At 44.4% G+C, this 20,000-nt stretch overlaps 1 protein-coding gene across 1 annotated transcript in view; it reads right to left on the reverse strand.

Moving 5' to 3' along the window:
• Nucleotides 1-615: 615 nt before the first annotated feature.
• Nucleotides 616-20,000, reverse strand: part of LOC311118371 (ribonuclease inhibitor-like) — a gene marked incomplete at both ends in the record, with an annotated part of 42,507 nt that continues 23,122 nt past the window's right edge. Inside the window, 3 exons of the mRNA XM_084193177.1 lie at nt 616-770; nt 2,219-2,392; nt 2,686-2,782. Coding sequence (XP_084049303.1) covers nt 616-770; nt 2,219-2,392; nt 2,686-2,782 — 426 coding nt within the window. The remainder of the gene's footprint in view (nt 771-2,218; nt 2,393-2,685; nt 2,783-20,000) is intronic.

Here is a 20,000-nt window from a genome sequence, read left to right on the forward strand (position 1 = left end):
ACCCTGAACACACACACACACCCTGAACACACACATTTCTAAAGTAACACGAACACGCCACACACACACACACACACACACACATTGTCAAAGCAACTCTTTGTAAACTTTGGTGTCCCTGATTTGTGCTTCTGTAGAACTACAGCTGATATTTAATATGACCAAGTAAGTAATGATGGTGGTCTTTGACTTTGATTTCACTTGAATTAAGACTTATTCTTAGTCATATTCTTCACAGCAGTCAACACTCACATTTTCTAAGTCCAGGTTTCATTGTGTTCTCTCCACCATGTTCCACAATGTAGCGGTAAGCAGAAGAACAGACAGTCATTGAGGGATACACCTGAACTCACACACACACACACACACACACACACACACACACACACACACACACACACACACACACACACACACACACACACACACACACACACACACACACACACACACACACACACACACACACACACACACACACACACACACACGGTCTTTATATGACTTAGTCCAAGTGGTGGTCAGAATGTTTGTCTTAACTAGCCTGATAACTCCAACATGTCTGATATGAACATTGACATAAACCCTCTACATACTTGAGTTTCTCCAGTTTACAGTGGGGATCCCTCCGTCCAGCAGAGAGATGCTTCACTCCAGAATCCTTCAGGTCATTGTAGCTCAGGTCCAGCTCTCTCAGGTGTGAGTGGTTTGACTTCAGAGCTAAGACCAGAGAAGCACAGCCTTCCTCTGTGACTAGACAGCCTGACAGCCTGCAAAGAGTCAAATCATATTAAAATCACACTGCTATTCTTTGGTGGGGAAGATATTGGCAGTATATTTTTTCAACATATTCAGATATATCAGTGTCCTGAAACCTGCCATATCTTTTCATATATTAATGTATCATTATTAGAAATGACAAATTATCAAAGTATTGCTTGTAGATAGAAAAATGCATATGACACATTTTTGAGTAGACTGACCAGAGCAGTTTAAAAAGCAGTATCAGTCAAAAGACAGACAGTGAGGTATCAGATTTAGATTGTATTGAGTATACAGTCCACACCATATCTATTTTGACAGTGAAGCTAACATTTTAAATGTGGCTCTATACTCCAGCATTTTGGATTTGAAATCAAATGTTTCATATGAGGTGACAGTATATAATGTCACCTTTTATTTGAGGGTATTTTAATACATATCTGTTTCACCGTTTAGAAATAAAAGCACTTTATGTATCTAGTCCCCCTATTTGAAGAAGTCATAAGTATTCTGACCAATTCACTTACAGTGTATTAAAGTAGTCAAAAGTTGAGTATTTGGTCTCAAACTCATTGGTTGCATTTGCAGTTTGTTTTGGTTGTGTTTTGGGTTATGTTTTGCCCAATAGTAACTGAATGGTGGATGATGACTGGAGTAATTTTCTGTCTAAGTGAGTAGATAACATGTTTCTAAATACTACTAAATGAATCCTGATGATGCCATGATTAAGAAAAATCATGAATGAATCATGAATTATAATGAGTGAGAAAGTTACAGAGGCTACAACAAAACATGCTAACCTCTCACCATTACCAATAACAGAGTGGGTATGATCCTTGTTCCTCTGTAACTTTCTCATTCATCATCATTCACGATTCATTCATGATTATTCATAATCATGGTAGCATCCACATGAATGTAGAAGTGTTCAGAAACATATTCTATTCTTACTGACAATACAAGTGAAGTGACTCCAAAATGACAGGACATTATTCACCATTCAGTTACTATTGGGAAAAACATCATCCAAAACACAACCAAGACAAACTGCAAATGCATTCAACAAGTTTGTAGAATCACAAGCTTGATGTAATCACTGCAGGTAAGGAATATGGGACCAAATACTAAACTTATGACTACTTTAATACAATATCAGTGAATATGTCAAAATTATTAAGACTTTTTCAAATGGGAGAACTAGATACATAAAGTGCTTTCATTTCTAAACAGTGAAACAGATATGTAGGAAAATATCCTCAAATAAAAGGTGACATTCTGTACTGTTGCCTAATATGAAACATTCTATCTCAAATCCAAAATGCTGGAGCATAGCACCAAATGTAAAACTGTAAGCTTCACTGTCCAAACACATATGGTGTGGACTATGTGTGCCTGGTAAACACATGTGGATCTGGTGAACAGTTATCACTTGTTGACCAACTACAGGAATACTGACCTCAGAGTCTCCAGTTTACAGTGGGGATTCCCCAGTCCAGCAGAGAGCAGCTTCACTCCTGAATCCTTCAGGTCATTATTACTCAGATCCAGCTCTCTCAGGTGTGAGGGGTTTGACTTCAGAGCTGAGACCAGAGAAGCACAGCCTTCCTCTGTGACTCCACAGCCTGACAGCCTGACAGAGAGATCATCATGATTTCACAAACACACTGTTAATTTAACACCAGTAGTGTAGAAGGACAATGGCAGATGCATTTGGTTTATTCTCTTAAACAACATATAGATTCATCTTCCGTCTCCTAGAATTGTATGGTCATATTGTTATACTAATATGACCATCAATGCATTGATTCAGTAAGTTTTTCAATGTAATATTATATATTATATATATTTTATAATACATATATTTCTCTAAACTGAATATTTCTTCCTGATGATTAGTACTTAAATGTCATTTTATGTACTCACAGAGCAGCTCTGGAGGCTTTGACCACTGGCAGCAGCCTCAGAAGACCTTCCTCTGATCTGGAGTATTTCTTCAGTTCAAACACATCCAGCTCCTTTTCTGAAGTCAGCAACACAAAGACCAGAGCTGACCACTGTGCAGGTGACAGTTCTTCTTCTGAGAGACTTCCTGATCTCAGGTAGCTTTGGATCTCCTCCACTAGAGAATGGTCATTCAGTTCATTCAGACAGTGGAACAGATTGATGCACCTCTCTGGAGAGGGATTCTCCCTGATCTTCTCCTTGATGTACTTGACTGTTTCTACATGGCTCTGTGAGCTGCTTCTTGTCTTTGTCAGTAGACCTCGTAAGTGCTTCTGATTGGACTCCAGTGAGAGGCCCAGAAGGAATCGGAGGAACAGGTCCAGGTTTCCTGTCTCACTTTGTAAGGCTTTATCCACAGCACTCTTGTAGACAGTAACTTCAGTAACTTGCGGTTCGGCCATTAGATTCTCATTGTTGTTGATGAATGAGATGAACACATATACAGCAGCCAGAAACTCCTGAATGCTCAGATGCACGAAGCAGTACACCTTGTCCTGGTACAGCACACATTCCTCTTTAAAGAGCTGTGTGCACAATCCTGAGTACACTGAGGCTTCATTGACATCAATGCCAGCCTCTTTCAGGTCTTCTTCATAGAAAATCAGATTGCCATTCACAAGCTGTTGAAAAGCCAGTTTTCCCAGTGACAGAATGCTCTCTTTATTCCAGTGTGGACCTGTCTCTTCTTTCCCAAGATACTTTTCATTCTTCTGTTTGGTATGAAACTCCACAAGGTGTGAGTACATCTCAGTCAGTGTCTTGGGCATCTCTTCTCTCTTATGTTTCAGCATGTGTTCAAGGACTGTTGCAGAAATCCAACAGAAGACTGGAATGTGACACATGATGTGGAGGCTCCTTGATGTCTTTATGTGTGAGATGATTCTGCTGGCCAGGTCCTCATCACTGAATCTCTTCCTGAAGTACTCCTCCTTCTGTGGGTCATTGAGCCCTCGTACCTCTGTCACCTGGTCAACACACACTGAAGGGATCTTATTGGCTGCTGCAGGTCGGGTAGTTATCCAGAGGAGAGCAGAGGGAAGCAGATTTCCCTTGATGAGATTTGTCAGCAGAACATCCACTGAGGTTGACTCTGTGACGTCAAAACAAATCTTGTTCTTCTGGAAGTCTAAGGGCAGTCGGCACTCATCCAGACCATCAAAGATGAACAGAACTTTGTACTTGTCGTAGTTGGAGATTCTTGATTCTTTGGTTTCCATTGAGAAGTGATTGAGAAGTTCAATCAAAGTGTGTTTTTCCTTTTTCATATAATTCAGCTCCCGAAAAGGGAATGAAAATACAAATTGGACATCCTGATTTGCTTTTCCTTAAGCCCAGTCCAGAATGAACTTCTGCACAGAGACTGTTTTTCCAATGCCAGCGACTCCCTTTGTCAGCACAGTTCTGATAAGTTTGTCTTGTCCAGTTAAGGGTCTGAAGATGTCGTTACATTTGATTGCAGTCTCTGGTCTTGCTTGTTTCCTGGTTGTTGTCTCAATCTGTCTCAGCTCATGTTCATTATTGACCTCTTCTGTTCCACCCTCTGTGATGTAGAGCTCTGTGTAGATCTTATTGAGAAGTGTTGGGCTTCCTTGTTTAGCGATCCCCTCAAATACACATTGAAACTAATTCTTTAGATTAGATTTGAGTTCACGTTGGCAAATCACAGCAAGCTCATCTGAATGAAGAAATAACACAGAGGATATTAATATTAAGTCTGTTTTAATGCCTACAGTATTGTAAGGATGTTTTCTAAAGTTTAAATTGCAATCATTTACTCTCTTAACTGTTTTCATAATGCATTACAGACTGGTGTGACTGATTTATATCATTATTGATGGTATTATTAATTCTCTATCTCTCTCTCTCTCTCTCTCTCTCTCTCTCTCTCTCTCTCTCTCTCTCTCTCTCTCTCTCTCTCTCTCTCTCTCTCTCTCTCTCTCTCTCTCTCTCTCTCTCTCTCTAAATTAATCACCACAACACATCCCTGCTGCTACTTGATGAGGACACTAGGTGTTGTGTTAAGGCTGCTACAATATCATTGAGTTACACAGCTACTTTAGCTGTACTTTAGCTACAGCTTTTAAATGCTCTAAAACAGCATTCAACATGAGGCAGACAGCTCTTACTTTTCTCCAGTGTGTCAGCAAGCTCCTTCTGGTTCATTTTCCTCAGGACGTGCAGTGTGATCTTCAGAGCCCCCTCTCTGGCACTGCTCTCCTGCTTCTCATCTTCAGCATCCACCACTTCCTTATCCTGCTTCTGACTCTCAAAGCCCTCTGGGAGTTCTGGACTAAGAATCCTCTTGAACATCTTCAGCTCGTTCTTCACAAATGTCATAATATTCTCTTCAAGCAACTGAAATAAATCAAGTAAATAAGTTAAGCAAGAGAAGAAATGCTTTCTCATTAACACATGAATGAATGATTGACAGATCAACTTTACTTGAGGTAAACAAAAACAAATGTACATAACAGGACCACCTACACTGAATATGGAGGCCAGGTCTGTTTGATGACTCTGGGAAGACTGACCACTGAGAATCTCTGACTCTGATCTCTCCTGTTGGTTTCTGTGGACAAAACATGAGATTACATCTCCTCATCCAGGGAGTGCACACACACACACACACACACACACACACACACACACACACACACACAAACACACACACACACACACACACAGGGAGGGAATGTTGTGTTTGTTTAATATTGTTTCAGGACTATGAAAATGGAAAAAAGGTTTAGCCTATGGATTATGAAAACAACAAAAATAAATGGTAAAATGGGAGAGGAGAAATGACTAGAGGCAGTGTTGTTTAACTCACTGACCATGACCCATTAGTTCTTCTTACCTTTGTTCAGTAGAAAAGTCTCCCTCTCTAAACATTATAGGAGGTTCCATAGACCGGTCACTCTTCATGGACACACAGCTGGGTACAGGGGAGGCTGGTCTCTTCTGCTTGATTGGGCTTCAACACAACAGAGACAAACATTACGTCTCTCATCTACTCTGAGCTCAGATGGGGAAACAAGAGTTTCATTCCAAAACGCTATATATCCATTTGCAGAAATGTTGGTAAATTAGCTTTTATAGTTTAAAGAAATTATGAAAGAGATTGGTGTGTTTTTTCACTAGCTAATCATGGTATGGGGTTGTTCAATGACAGACATGTGTTTGCTTAAAATCTATCACTTGATGGTTTCATTTCAGAGAGACCAAGAATCATGTTTTTTGCTAAATACTACATATCTGCCTCACTCTCAGAGAAATAAGTAGTACTGCTAGGTTTTACACAGTAATAATATATATCTGCCTCACTCTCTGAGAAATAAGTAGTACTGCTAGGTTTTACACAGTAATAATATATCTGCCTCACTCTCTGAGAAATAAGTAGTACTGCTAGGTTTTACACAGTAATAATATATCTGCCTCACTCTCAGAGAAATAAGTAGTACTGCTAGGTTTTACACAGTAATAATAATAAAAAAGAACGCTCGATTGAGGTGTTACTTTGGCAGATAATGTCACCCATCTAAATACATAACAAAATGTATGTTGTTTTTGGTTTATGTCAGTTTCATTGTGCTATGCTATAAATTGTTATTTTATTGTTGTAAGTGGTAAATTGAACTAGAAAATGTCATATTTTGCAATTCTGAGTAATTACTACTTTAATAAGGATGTACACTTTATTCAGTACTACTGCAGTTGCTAAATAATTCCAATAGATGGCAGCATAAGACCATGAATGACATTTCAGAAGCTCAGTTTAGTTTTCTCCCTGGATACACCACCACTCCCTCTCACAGGAAAACTCCTGCACACGCTTTATACTGTCCCTTTCCACACTGCTAACGCAATAAGCCTGAACATTAATTTAGTCACCTCTGGTCGAGAAAAACATATTTTCCTAGTACATTCATTGTCAGATTCATCAACCACCCGAGCCACTGCCTGTTCACCCCGCTATCATCCAATAGCGAGGTCAGTACAGGTGCATCAAAGCAGGGACCGAGAGACTGAAAAACAGCTTCTATCTCAAGGCCATCAGACTGTTAAATAGCCATCACTAGCACATTAGAGGCTGCTGCTGCCTATTGAAATCACTGGCCACTTTAAGAAATTGAACACTAGTCACTTTAATAATGTTTACATATCTTGCACTACTCATCTCATATGTATATACTGTATTCTATAATATACTACTGTATCTTAGTCCATGACGCTCTGTCATTGCTTGTCCATAGATGTATATATTCTTAAATTCCATTCCTTACTTAGATTTGTGTGTATTAGGTATATGTTGAGAAATTGTTAGATATTACTTGTTAGATATTTGTCACGGTTTCGGCCGAGGCTGCTCCTCCTCCTTGTTCGGGCAGGCTTCGGCGGTCGTCGTCCCCGGAGTACTAGCTGCCACCGTTCGATGTTTCATGTTTGTTTGGTTTTGTCTGTTTGTACACCTGTCCCTTGTTAGTGTTTGATTTGGTTGCCTATTTAGTTTTCGTGTGTGGGGGCAGGTGTTATGTGGTATTGTTTATTTGTCAAGCTGTTGCTCTTTGGTATTTACTCTCTGGATTGTTGTTTTCCGAGAGTCCGCACTGTGTGCGCATTTCGCCTTTTTACGCACTGTGTGTGTTGTGCGTACTTTTTATTTTGCCTCCCGGTTGGGTTGGCTGTTCGCCTGTTTGGTGCTGTATTTTTGTTACTAAAGTCTGTTGACGAACGCCCGTGTTTCCTGCGCTTGATTCCTCACCGCATCTACACTCAGCTACTGACAGAATACCACATCATCATGGAGTCAGCAGGAGCACCCGCGCCGACAGAGGTCATGGAGGACCGTCTTCGTGGACAGGAGGACCGGATTAACCAGATCGGGCACGCCTTGGATCGGGTGATGAACACTCTCCACCGATGGGAAAGCAGCGGGGTACCCACGCCCCCACCTACCGGACCATCCCCATCGGTCAGTCCTCCTGTCCACATTCCGGAACCCAGTGGGATTCGGCTCTCGCTCCCGAGGGCGTACGACGGCTCCGCTGCCGGGTGTCAAGGGTTCCTGCTACAGGTGGAGCTCTACCTCGCCACCGTACACCCAGCGCCCTCGGGACACGAGAGCGTCTCCGCCCTCATCTCCTGTCTCACCGGCAAGGCGTTGGAGTGGGCCAACGCCGAATGGAGGAGAATGGACGCCGCTACCATCACTTATGCGGAGTTCTCCCGCCGCTTCCGGGCCGTGTTCGACGATCCACCAGAAGGGAAGGCGGCGGGGGAGCGTCTGTTCTTCCTCCGACAGGGGATGAGGAGCGCACAGGATTTTGCCCTGGAGTTCCGGACTCTAGCGGCAGATGCAGGGTGGAATGAGCGGGCCCTCATAGACCACTTTCGTTGTAGCCTCCGGGAGGACGTCCAAAGAGAGTTGGCGTGCAGGGATACCATGTTGACGTTTGACCAACTAGTCGACATGGCCATTCGGTTGGACACCCTGCTCGCCACCCGTGGACATCCCGGATGGGGGTCGCCCATTTCACCCTCCAGCACCTCCGAGCCGAGCCCTATGGAGCTCGGAGGTGCTGGCGCTAGAGAAAGGAGGAGTAGGAACCCGAGGGGGGCCGTCCCCTGCACCAACTGTGGCCGTGGAGGGCACACCGCGGCTAGGTGTTGGGGAAGGTCCCCCGGTGGAGGTGAAGGCAGGCCACGCATTGGGGAGTCCTCCCAGGTGAGTAGGCGCCCTACTTACCCAGAGCTTTCTGTCGTTCACATAACCTTGCCTGTTTGTTTTCCACAGGTAGCACCTCGTTCCCAGCATAAGGCGCTAGTCGATTCAGGCGCAGCTGGGAACTTTGTAGATCGCCAGTTCTGTGTAGAATTAGGGATTCCTCTCCTTCCCGTTGATAAGCCTTTCCCTGTCCATGCCCTAGATAGCCGTCCGTTAGGATCTGGGTTGATTAGGGAGGTCACAGCGCCCCTTAAGATGGAGGCGCAGGGGGGTCATGAGGAGACAAGACCATGGTGCTTGCCTTTGGAGCAGCGAGGGGAACGGCACCTCTGTACCTTCGGGCTCTGATCAGTCCCTACACCCAAACGAGGGCATTGCGTTCATCCACCTCTGGCCTGCTGGCTCCCCTTCCTCTGCGGAAGCATAGTTCCCGCTCAGCCCAGTCAAAACTGTTCGCTGCTCTGGCACCCCAATGGTGGAACAAGCTCCCTCACGACGCCAGGACAGCGGAGTCACTCACCACCTTCCGGAGACATTTGAAACCCCACCTCTTTAAGGAATACCTGGGATAGGATAAAGTAATCCTTCTACCCCCCCCCCCCCCCCCCCCAAAAAATAATAATTGTAAAGTGGTTATCCCACTGGCTATAGGGTGAATGCATCAATTTGTGAGTCGCTCTGGACAAGAGCGTCTGCTAGATGACGTAAATGTGCCCTTGAGCAAGGCACTTAACCCTAATTGCTCCTGTAAGTCGCTCTGGATAAGAGCGTCTGCTAAATGACTAAAATGTAAATGTAAATGTAAATGTAAATGAGACGATTCAGCTCTATCTGATTGACTCGCCTGCGTATCCGGTGGTGCTGGGGCTTCCCTGGTTGATTACCCATGACCCTACTATTTCGTGGCGAGAGAAAGCTCTTAAAGGGTGGTCTGCTCAGTGTGAGGGGCTGTGTCTGGGTGTTTCCATAGGGGCGACCTCGGTGGAAAGTCCGAATCTAATGCCTGCACTGCACATTCCCCCCGAGTATGAGGATTTGACACTGGTGTTTAGTAAGACTAGGGCGGCGCAGCTGCCGCCTCATAGACAGGGGGATTGTGCGATAGATCTCCAGTTAGGAGCAGCCCTCCCGCGGAGCCATGTGTATCCCTTGTCTCAAGAGGAGAGGAAGGCGATGGAAACTTACATCGCCGAGTCTCTGAGACAGGGATACATACGGGCCTCCACTTCACCCGCTTCCTCAAGCTTCTTTTTTGTGAAGAAAAAGGATGGAGGTCTGCGCCCGTGTATTGATTACCGCGGTCTCAATCAGATTACGGTGAAGTACAGCTATCCATTTCCTCTGATTGCGACTATGACGGAATCATTACACGGTGCTCAGTTCTTCACAAAATTGGATCTCAGGAGCGCATATAACTTGGTGCGCATTAGAGAGGGCGATGAATGAAAGACAGCGTTTAGCACGACCTCCGGTCATTACGAGTATCTTGTCATGCCATATGGGTTAATGAATGCTCCCTCAGTCTTCCAATCCTTCGTCGATGAGATTTTCCGGGACATGCAGGGGCAGGGAGTAGTCGTGTACATCGACGATATTCTGGTGTACAGTTCTACCCGAGCAGAGCATGTAGCCCTGGTGCGCCGAGTGTTGAGGAGGCTGTTGGAGCATGACCTATATGTCAAGGCAGAGAAATGTCTGTTCTTTCAGAAGTCGGTCTCCTTTTTGGGTTATCAGTTGTCTGCGTCAGGGGTGAAGATGGAGGTTGACCGGGTGTCAGCTGTGCGTAATTGGCAAACCCCAACCACTGTGAAAGAGGTGCAACAGTTCTTGGGTTTTGCGAATTACTACCGGAGGTTTATCCGGGGTTTTGGACAGGTGGCAGCTCCCATAACGTCTCTGTTGAAGGGGGGTCCGGTGCGCTTGCGGTGGTCAGCTGAGGCGGACAGGGCTTTTGGGAGACTGAAGGACCTGTTTACCTCGGCGCCGGTGTTGGCGCATCCGGATCCCGCTTTACCATTCCAGGTAGAGGTAGACGCGTCCGAGGCCGGTATTGGGGCCGTTCTCTCACAACGGTCTGGCACACCACCTAAACTCCGCCCCTGTGCTTTTTATTCTAAGAAACTCAGTCCGGCGGAGCGGAATTATGACGTAGGGGACAGGGAGCTGTTAGCCGTGGTACAGGCCCTAAAGGTGTGGAGGCATTGGCTTGAGGGGGCTCAACACCCTTTCCTCATTTTGACTGACCACCGTAACCTGGAATACATCCGGGCAGCTAGGAGACTGAATCCTCGCCAGGCCCGCTGGACTATGTTTCTAGCCCGGTTTGTGTTTAAAATCACTTACATCCCTGTGTCCCAGAACGGGAAGGCAGATGCCCTGTCTCGGCGGTATGACACGGAGGAGAGGTCCGTTGAGCCCACTCCCATACTACCAAAGTCTTGTCTGGTGGCACCGGTGGTATGGGAGGTCGATGCAGAGATCGAGCGGGCGTTACGCACCGACACAAGTCCTCCACAGTGTCCAGTGGGTCGGACGTACGTTCCGCTCGAAGTACGCGATCGCCTCATTTATTGGGCTCATACGTCCCCCTCCTCTGGACATCCAGGTATCGGCCGGACAGTTCACTGCCTTAGCACTAAGTACTGGTGGCCAACGTTAGCCAGGGATGTGAGGGTTTATGTCTCCTCCTGTTCGGTGTGTGCCCAGTGTAAGGCGCCCAGACATTTGCCCAGGGGTAAGCTACAACCCCTGCCCGTTCCACAACGACCCTGGTCCCACCTCTCGGTGAATTTTGTTTGATAGACCTTCCCCCCTCACAGGGGAATACTACCATCCTGGTCGTTGTGGATCGGTTCTCGAAGGCCTGTCGTCTCCTTCCCATGCCGGGTCTCCCTACTGCCCTACAGACCGCTGAGGCTCTGTTTACCCATGTCTTCCGGCATTACGGGGTACCCGAGGATATAGTGTCTGATCGAGGCCCCCAGTTCACCTCCAGAGTGTGGAGAGCATTTATGGAACAGTTGGGGGTTTCGGTGAGCCTTACCTCGGGTTACCACCCGGAGAGTAATGGGCAGGTTGAACGTGTCAACCAGGATGTGGGTAGGTTTCTGAGGTCTTATTGCCAGGGCCGGCCGGAGGAGTGGGCGAGATACGTTCCGTGGGCCGAGATGGCACAGAACTCTCTCCTCCACTCCTCCACCCAACTAACCCCTTTCCAGTGTGTGTTAGGGTACCAGCCGGTTCTGGCACCTTGGCACGAGAGCCAGATCGAGGCCCCTGCGGTGGATGAGTGGGTGCGGCGCTCGGAGGAGACATGGAACGCTGCCCACGTTCATCTGCAGCGGGCCATCCGTCGGCATAAGACGAGCGCTGATCTCCACCGCAGTGAGGGGCCTGTGTACGCACCTGGAGATCGAGTCTGGCTCTCGACCAGAAACCTGCCCCTCCGCCTGCCCTGCCGGAAGCTGGGTCGGCGGTTTGTGGGGCCATTCAAAGTCCTGAGGAGGTTGAACGAGGTGTGTTACAGGTTAGAACTGCCTATTGATTACAGGAATATTAACCCCTCGTTCCATGTGTCTCTCCTCAGGCCGGTGGTAGCTGGTCCACTCCAGGACTATGAGATAGAAGAGACTCCTCCGCCCCCGTTGGACATCGAGGGGGCTCCGGCGTACACTGTGAGGTCCATCCTTGATTCGAGACGCCGGATGGGGGGTCTCCAATATCTCGTGGAGTGGGAGGGGTACGGCCCGGAGGAGCGGTGCTGGGTGCCGAGGAGGGACATATTAGACCTGTCCCTGCTGACCGAGTTCCATCTGGGTCATCCTACGCGCCCTGCTCCGCGTCGTCCTGGTCGTCCCCGAGGCCGGGATCGGCGCACGGCTGGAGCCGCGCGTCAAGGGGGGGGTACTGTCACGGTTTCGGCCGAGGCTGCTCCTCCTCCATGTTTGGGTAGGCTTCGGCGGTCGTCGTCCCCGGAGTACTAGCTGCCACCGTTCGATGTTTCATGTTTGTTTGGTTTTGTCTGTTTGTACACCTGTCCCTTGTTAGTGTTTGATTTGGTTGCCTATTTAGTTTTCGTGTGTGGGGGCAGGTGTTATGTGGTATTGTTTATTTGTCAAGCTGTTGCTCTGTGATATTTACTCTCTGGATTGTTGTTTTCCGAGAGTCCGCACTGTGTGCGCTATCGTCATTTTTACACACTGTGGTTATTGTGCGTACTGTGTATTTTGCCTCCCGGTTGGGTTGGCTGTTCGCCTGTTTGGTGCTGTATTTTTGTTACTAAAGTCTGTTGACGAACGCCCGTGTTTCCTGCGCTTGATTCCTCACCGCATCTACACTCAGCTACTGACAATATTACTGCACTGTCGGAGCTAGAAGCAGAAGCATTTCGCTACACCCGCTATAACATCTGCTAAACACGTGTATGTGACAAATAACATTTGATTTGATTTGATGTAATTTATTGGTGGGCTAGAAGATGCACTCTTGTCTTTTCTATTCCGAGGTTATTAACTCCCAATATCAGATATTAAGATTATTTCTATAATGCATGTAAACTAGGGTTGAGGTTAGTGCATCTGACTAGTGATTATTTACCCGGGGTTCAAAACCTGCTATAGTCACTATTTTGTTGCTCTTCCAAAAGCATCACAGGTCTAATACGAGATATATAGCTAACTAAAGTAATGAGTGACCATCTTAGAAAATCATGGGACATATAGTATTTGGTTGCATAATATTTTATGTCAATCATATTGCTGCTTGTAGCCTATAACTGATGCTTTGTTGTCTTATGCTGCCATCTATCGGAAATATTTAGCAATTAAAAGTTATTAATTCACAAAGTGTATTAGATCAGTCTCAAACCTACCCCACGCCAATTGCTGGACTTTCACACAGAGGTTACTAGGTCACCCAATTCAAACCACATTTGAAAAATAAAACAAAGTTATTTATCAAGTGTTCTGTCTTGCAATTATACATATAATAAAACAACAACAAAATAATCAAAACGCTATTTAATACTATAATTGTATTTACTAAGATAATATTATTACTAAAATAGTTTCTAAAAGTGTTCTAGGCTACCCTACCCTAGAATTAGGGGTTAGGGTTACGGCTAAAATAGGTTATAAGTAGGGTAAGAGTTTCTGTATAGCACTTTGTGACATCTGCTGGTGTAAAAAGGGCTTTATAAATACATTTGATTGATTGTTAGGTTTAGGGTTTATATGGCAAAAAACAGTATGGGTTTATGGCAATCTTGCTCCTCCTTGTGGCCGTATGTGGGTACTATATAACTCATTCATTACATTTACATTTTAGTCATTTAGCAGACTTACAGTTAGTGAGTGCATATATTATTTAATTATTTTTTCATACTGGCCCCCAGTGGGAATCGAACCAACAACCCTGGCGTTGCAAACGCCATGCTCTACCAACTGAGCTACATCCATGCCGGCCATTCCCTCCCCTACCCTGGACGACGCTGGGCCAATTGTGCGCCGCCCCATGGGTCTCCCTGTCGCGGCCGGCTACGACAGAAACTGGATTCGATCCAGGATCTCTAGTGCCTTAGACCACTGCGCCACTCCGTAGACCTGACACTGCATGACACTTGCTAGGCTCATAATCTGAGGTAGCAACTGCGTCAGATCTACAAATCCATTAGCTAGACCACCCGATTAGACAACAATCACCCCATTATACCCATTTGGTTTGCAACTCAGTGAACCTGCGCAGCATTCGCTCAATTTGATGCCTACGAACGAAGATTTCAATGCATGTCAAATTACCCAGCAGCCATTTAGAAACAACAAGTCATCAAAAAAATTGTTATTTCTTAATTAAAAAATGTATTCTGGCTGTTTAAATCGGCCACATCTTTAAATAGGACAGGGACATGTGTTTTGTTTAGATTGTACACTTTTTTCTTAAAACAAATATGGTTAACCATGACCAGAAAATGTTTAATGTTTGATGGCTATCCGCCAGCCATCGCCTCTTAAACTGTGTCTCACCTCACTATTGGTGACTACAACATGTACTCAGGAGAACAGTGTGCGCGCTCACCAAGTAGCCGTAACCTTGTTAATAATAAGTTACCTGAGGTAAACCTACAGGGTTAGCGCTCACCAAGTAGCCGTAACCTTGTTGATAATAAGTTACCTGAGGTAAACCTACAGGGTTAACGCTCACCAAGTAGCTGTAACCTTGTTAATGAATAGTCGGTGCCACGGAGTTCAATAGAACTAATAGGAGCTGGTAGGGTGAAAAATGCCCTAAAATAAGGCCTTTTTTTTGGCGATTACTTCATAACCAGGGACAGAAGGTAATATTATGAAACGGGGTTCCATGGCGGATGCAATGAACTAATTTTAGCAGAAATAAACGTTGTAAAAAATGTCACTTGAGGCGCCCCGAAAATAATATTCAAAAGTTCAGTCCTTGGATACAGAGGGGTTAAACACTAAAGTTACCGTCCATCTAGTGAAGAGAGGAGAACCGGACAGAGGGAGAGTAGGTACCCAGCATCCCTCAACAAGAGAGGGAGAAGCCATCCACGGTATTTAACAGGTGGAAGAAACAACCCGGGAGCTCCATCGGTCCACAAGAAATGCAGGCAGCCGGTGATGATGTAGTGGTGGCTAGGATAACTAGGATGCTGCTGGTAGAGTAGCTAGCTTAGCTAGCTGTACCGACTAGCTTGGCTAGCTAGCAGGTCGTTCGTCTGTCCCTCGAGGATGATGACGAATCCGGTGAACCACACAATTAAACAAGAATAGCGAGTGAAAAGGATCTGGCTACACTCATACTGTCACTGACCATTACGCAAAAATGCAAATTGAACAATAAACTTTGGCGTCTCAACACTGTAGCAAACTCTGTCGTTGTTCCCCAAGATCACCTCAGTCCACTCTGCGCGTAACTGGACAATATGCTTGGCGCCAAACTGTACGTGGACGCGGACAGTTCTGTACGGGGACGCAGACAGTTCCAGAACGCGGACATGAGCAGAGCAACACAATAAACTAAACCAAGTCTTTAAAGTCGGGTACATTAGTAATATTCATTTTTTATTATGTAAAACAAAAATGATTTGTTTTTTAAAACAATATTTTGAGAGCTGGGCCCATATCAAAAAAGCGTCTCAGAGTAGAAAATGTGTCGTATAAGTGCTGAGAATAAAGCCGTTTTAGTCCTACTCTTATGGGTATAAATTAAAGCTATGCATGAAGCCTCTTTATTCATAAGTGTCCCACCTAGTTGGCAGATATTTAGGACACCTCATGAGCTGTCCTAACCAGTTAAGAGGTACCAGCAGGTGTCTTGATAATAGAATCATGCAGCGAGTCAGTGGTTTCTGTACCACATGTAATTGCTTTGGAGCAGTGGCGACCTGTCATTCAGATTAACAGTAAGTGCATTCATCTCATTTCAGCTAAACAATGGATATATAGAGTTTTGCAATAATAATAATAATAATAATTATACACATCTAAAATCTATTAATTAAACATCTGAGAACAGTAATATTGAAGGTACCCATAAGCAACCATTTCTGATTAAATAATAATTATTCAACAAAATTGTCATCTTACCTCTTAGCTTTGGTGTCATGTTCCCCAGAGAGACTCATTTTCGAGGCAGGGCCCCCCTCCTCTCTCTCCCCAGAGAGACTCATTTTAGAGGCAGGGCCCCCCTCCTCTCTCTCCCCAGAGAGACTCATTTTAGAGGCAGGGCCCCCCTCCTCTCTCTCCCCAGAGAGACTCATTTTAGACCACTGACCCCTAAACAGAGATCCAACATGTTGGTTGTAGTTAACACAGTAATTCTTGAATGTCAATTGTTATCATTTATTAATTATCTCTTACAAAACATTTACTAACAGACATATCGAAACAGTCAGGTGATTTAATGAAATCACATGAATATGTAGTTGTGACATCTCTTCTCCATGTTAACTGTCAATAATAATAATAATAAGTCACTGTTTGTTAAGGTAGTTATAGACAGTGCAGCAACACAAGGCCATGTCTCACACTTATTTGTATTCATTAAAAGTTGCCATTTATTATCTTTGAATCTGTTCTTTTCTAAACGTATCTGAGAATGTAGACAGAAGGGCTAAAACAGGCTTGATTGATCGGGGGGGGGGGGGGGATCAGTGATCTATACAGAAAGGTTTTTTGCAACAATTAAGAGATGTTTTATTATTTAAAGTAGGCTAGGTTATAATGTATAACCGTTTTTTGTTGTTGTTGTGTAAAGCAGATCAAGGTCTATACCTCAGCAAGTGGCGACCCGTCATTCAGGGCAGGTGGCCTTTCCTGTTTTGCATGTTATTGTGGCATTAATACATGTCACATATCAGTTTGCTAACAATGTAAAAAATAAATACACTACCGGTCAAAAGTTTTAGAACATATACTCATTCAAGGGTTTTTCTTTATTTTTTAAACTATTTTCTACATTGTAGAATAATAGTGAAGACATCAAAACTATGAAATAACACATATGGAATCATGTAGTAACCAACAAAGTGTTAAACAAATCAAAATACATTTTCTATTTGAGATTCTTCAAATAGCCACCCTTTGCCTTGATGACAGCTTTGCACACTCTTGGCATTCTCTCAACCAGCGACCCGTCATTAAGGGCAGGTGGCCTTTCCTGTTTTGCATGTTATTTTGGCATTAATACGTGTCACATATCAGTTTGCAAAAAAATTAAAAATAAATAAATATATATATATCATTGAGGTAATAAAGCCGCATACAAACATGGTCTCTTTTTTGCTTTCTTGAGTAAGGCAGCTCCAAAATGCAGGTGTTTCAGCCTAGCTCAGTGCTTTCTGTGGTGGTGGGGCAGCCAGAAGAAAATACGGAGCGTTGCTCCGTGATTGGCTCAGTGTTCTGTCACTCATGGGGACACTACGTCACCGCCAAGTCTAAGGGTAGAGCTAGAAAATTCAAGCCCCCTGGGTGCTGCCACAGAGTTACATTAGAAGTGCCCATCCAAGAAGGTCATTGGCCAACAGATAAAATGACGTCAAATCACATTATATTTACAGTAGCTTTGATTGGACTGATCATGTCAACATCATACTTTCAAAATCTTAGCCAGCAGTCATCATCATGAATCAAGTCGACAATCTACAGGCAAATCCTTTTTAATCCTTGTCATATGAAGAGAAATAATGAAGAGAAATGATAGGACAGCTGTTGGGACTCTGCTGTTGGGACTCTGCTGTTGGGACTCTGCTGATGGGACTCTGCTGTTGGGACTCTGCTGTTGGGTCTATGCTGTTGGGACTCTGCGTCTGCTGTTGGGACTCTGCTGTTGGGACTCTGCTGTTGGGACTCTGCTGTTGGGACTCTGCTGTCGGGACTCTGCTGTCGGGACTCTGCTGTCGGGACTCTGCTGTTGGGACTCTGCTGTTGGGACTCTGCTGTTGGGACTCTGCTGTTGGGACTCTGCTGTTGGGACTCTGCTGTTGGGACTCTGCTGTCGGGACTCTGTTGTCGGGACTCTGCTGTCGGGACTCTGCTGTTGGGACTCTGCTGTTGGGACTCTGCTTTATGTAGGCCCTAACAGTTTGTGGGCACCGTTTGTCACCGTTATAGTGCAATGAATGTATTGTTTAGTGTTGTGTTGTGGAGTGGCTTTGCTGGCATGCATCCCCCTTTATTTATGTTTTGCCCGACCAAGATTGACATGCTAAAATCACCACTGACCTCAGCTATAGCCTAGATGACCAGCCTAAACCTGTTCAGATCAGTTCCCATAATGTTACAGACCTAACAGTAGCAGGACAGAGCTTGTAGCCTAGGCATGGTATTTTCACACCATTTCCAACGGAGACCATCAGGTTTGTCAACATGATAAGTGATCATAGCTCAAACCTACTCTGACTATTGAATGTCTGACGTCGACCTAACCTTATATTGTATTAAAGTAGTCATACGTTTAGTATTTGGTCCCATAATTCTTACCCACAGTGATTACATCAAGCTTGTGATCCTACAAACTTGTTGAATGAATTTGCAGTTTGTCTTGGTTGTGTTTTGGATGATGTTTTTCCCAATAGAAACTGAATGGTGCATGATGTCCTGTCATTTTGGAGTCACTTCACTTGTATTGTCAGTAAGAATAGAAGATGTTTCTGAACACTTCTACATTCATGTGGACGCTACCATGGTTATGAATAATCATGAATGAATCGTGAATGATGATGAATGAGAAAGTTACAGAGGAACAAGGATCATACCCCCTCTGTTATTGGTAATGGTGAGAGGTTAGCATGTTTTGTTGTAGCCTCTGTACCTTTCTCACTCATTATTATTCATGATTCATTTTTTTTTTCTTAATCAAGGCATCATCAGGATTCATTTAGTAGTGTTTAGAAACATGTTATCTACTCACTTAGACAGAAGATTAATCCAGTCATCATCCACCATTGTAATATTGGGCAAAACATAACCCAAAACACAACCAAAATAAACTGCAAATGCAACCAACGTGTTTGAGTCACAAGCTCACTGCAGGCAAAGAATATTGGACCAAATACTCAACTACTTTAATACAGTATAAGTTAATTGGTCAGAATACTTATGACTTCTTCAAATGGGCAGACTAGATACATAAAGTGCTTTCATTTCTAAATGGTGAAACAGATATGTATGAAAATACCCTCAAATAAAAGGTGACATTATATACTGTCACCTCATATGAAACATTTGATCTCAAATCCAAAATGCTGGAGTATAAAGCCACATTTAAAATGTTAGCTTCACTGTCAAAATAGATATGGTGTGGACTGTAAACACAATACAATCTAAATCTGATACCTCACTGTCTGTCTTTTGACTGATACTGCTTTTTAAACTGCTCTGGTCAGTCTACTCAAATATTTGTAATATGCATTTTTCTATCTACAAGCAATACTTTGATAATTTGTCATTTCTAATAATGAAACATTAATTTTTGAATAGATATGGCAGGTTTCAGGACACTGATGTATCTGAACATTTTGAGAAAATATACTGCCACTATTTTCACCACCAAAGAATAGCAGTATGATTTTAATATGATTTTAGTCTTTGCAGGCTGTCGCGCTGTCTAGTCACAGAGGAAGGCTGTGCTTCTCTGGTCTCAGCTCAGAAGTCAAACCCCTCACACCTGAGAGAGCTGGACTTGAGCTACAATCACCCAGGAGACTCAGGAGTCAGACTGCTCTCTGCTGGACTGGAGGATCCACACTGCAGACTGGAGAAACTCAAGTATGTAGAGGGTTTATGTCAATGTTCATATCAGACATGTTGGAGTTATCAGGCTAGTTAAGACAAACATTCTGACCACCACTTGGACTAAGTTATATAAAGACTGTGTGTGTGTGTGTGTATGTGTGTGTGTCCAGTGTGTGTCCTGTGTGTGTGTGTGTGTGTGTGTCCAGTGTGTGTGTGTGTGTGTCCAGTGTGTGTCCTGTGTGTGTGTGTGTGTCCAGTGTGTG

This window comes from Coregonus lavaretus (genome assembly GCF_964263955.1).
Source record: "Coregonus lavaretus genome assembly, contig: HAP1_SCAFFOLD_1419, whole genome shotgun sequence".
In the NCBI taxonomy this organism is placed as follows: domain Eukaryota; kingdom Metazoa; phylum Chordata; class Actinopteri; order Salmoniformes; family Salmonidae; genus Coregonus; species Coregonus lavaretus.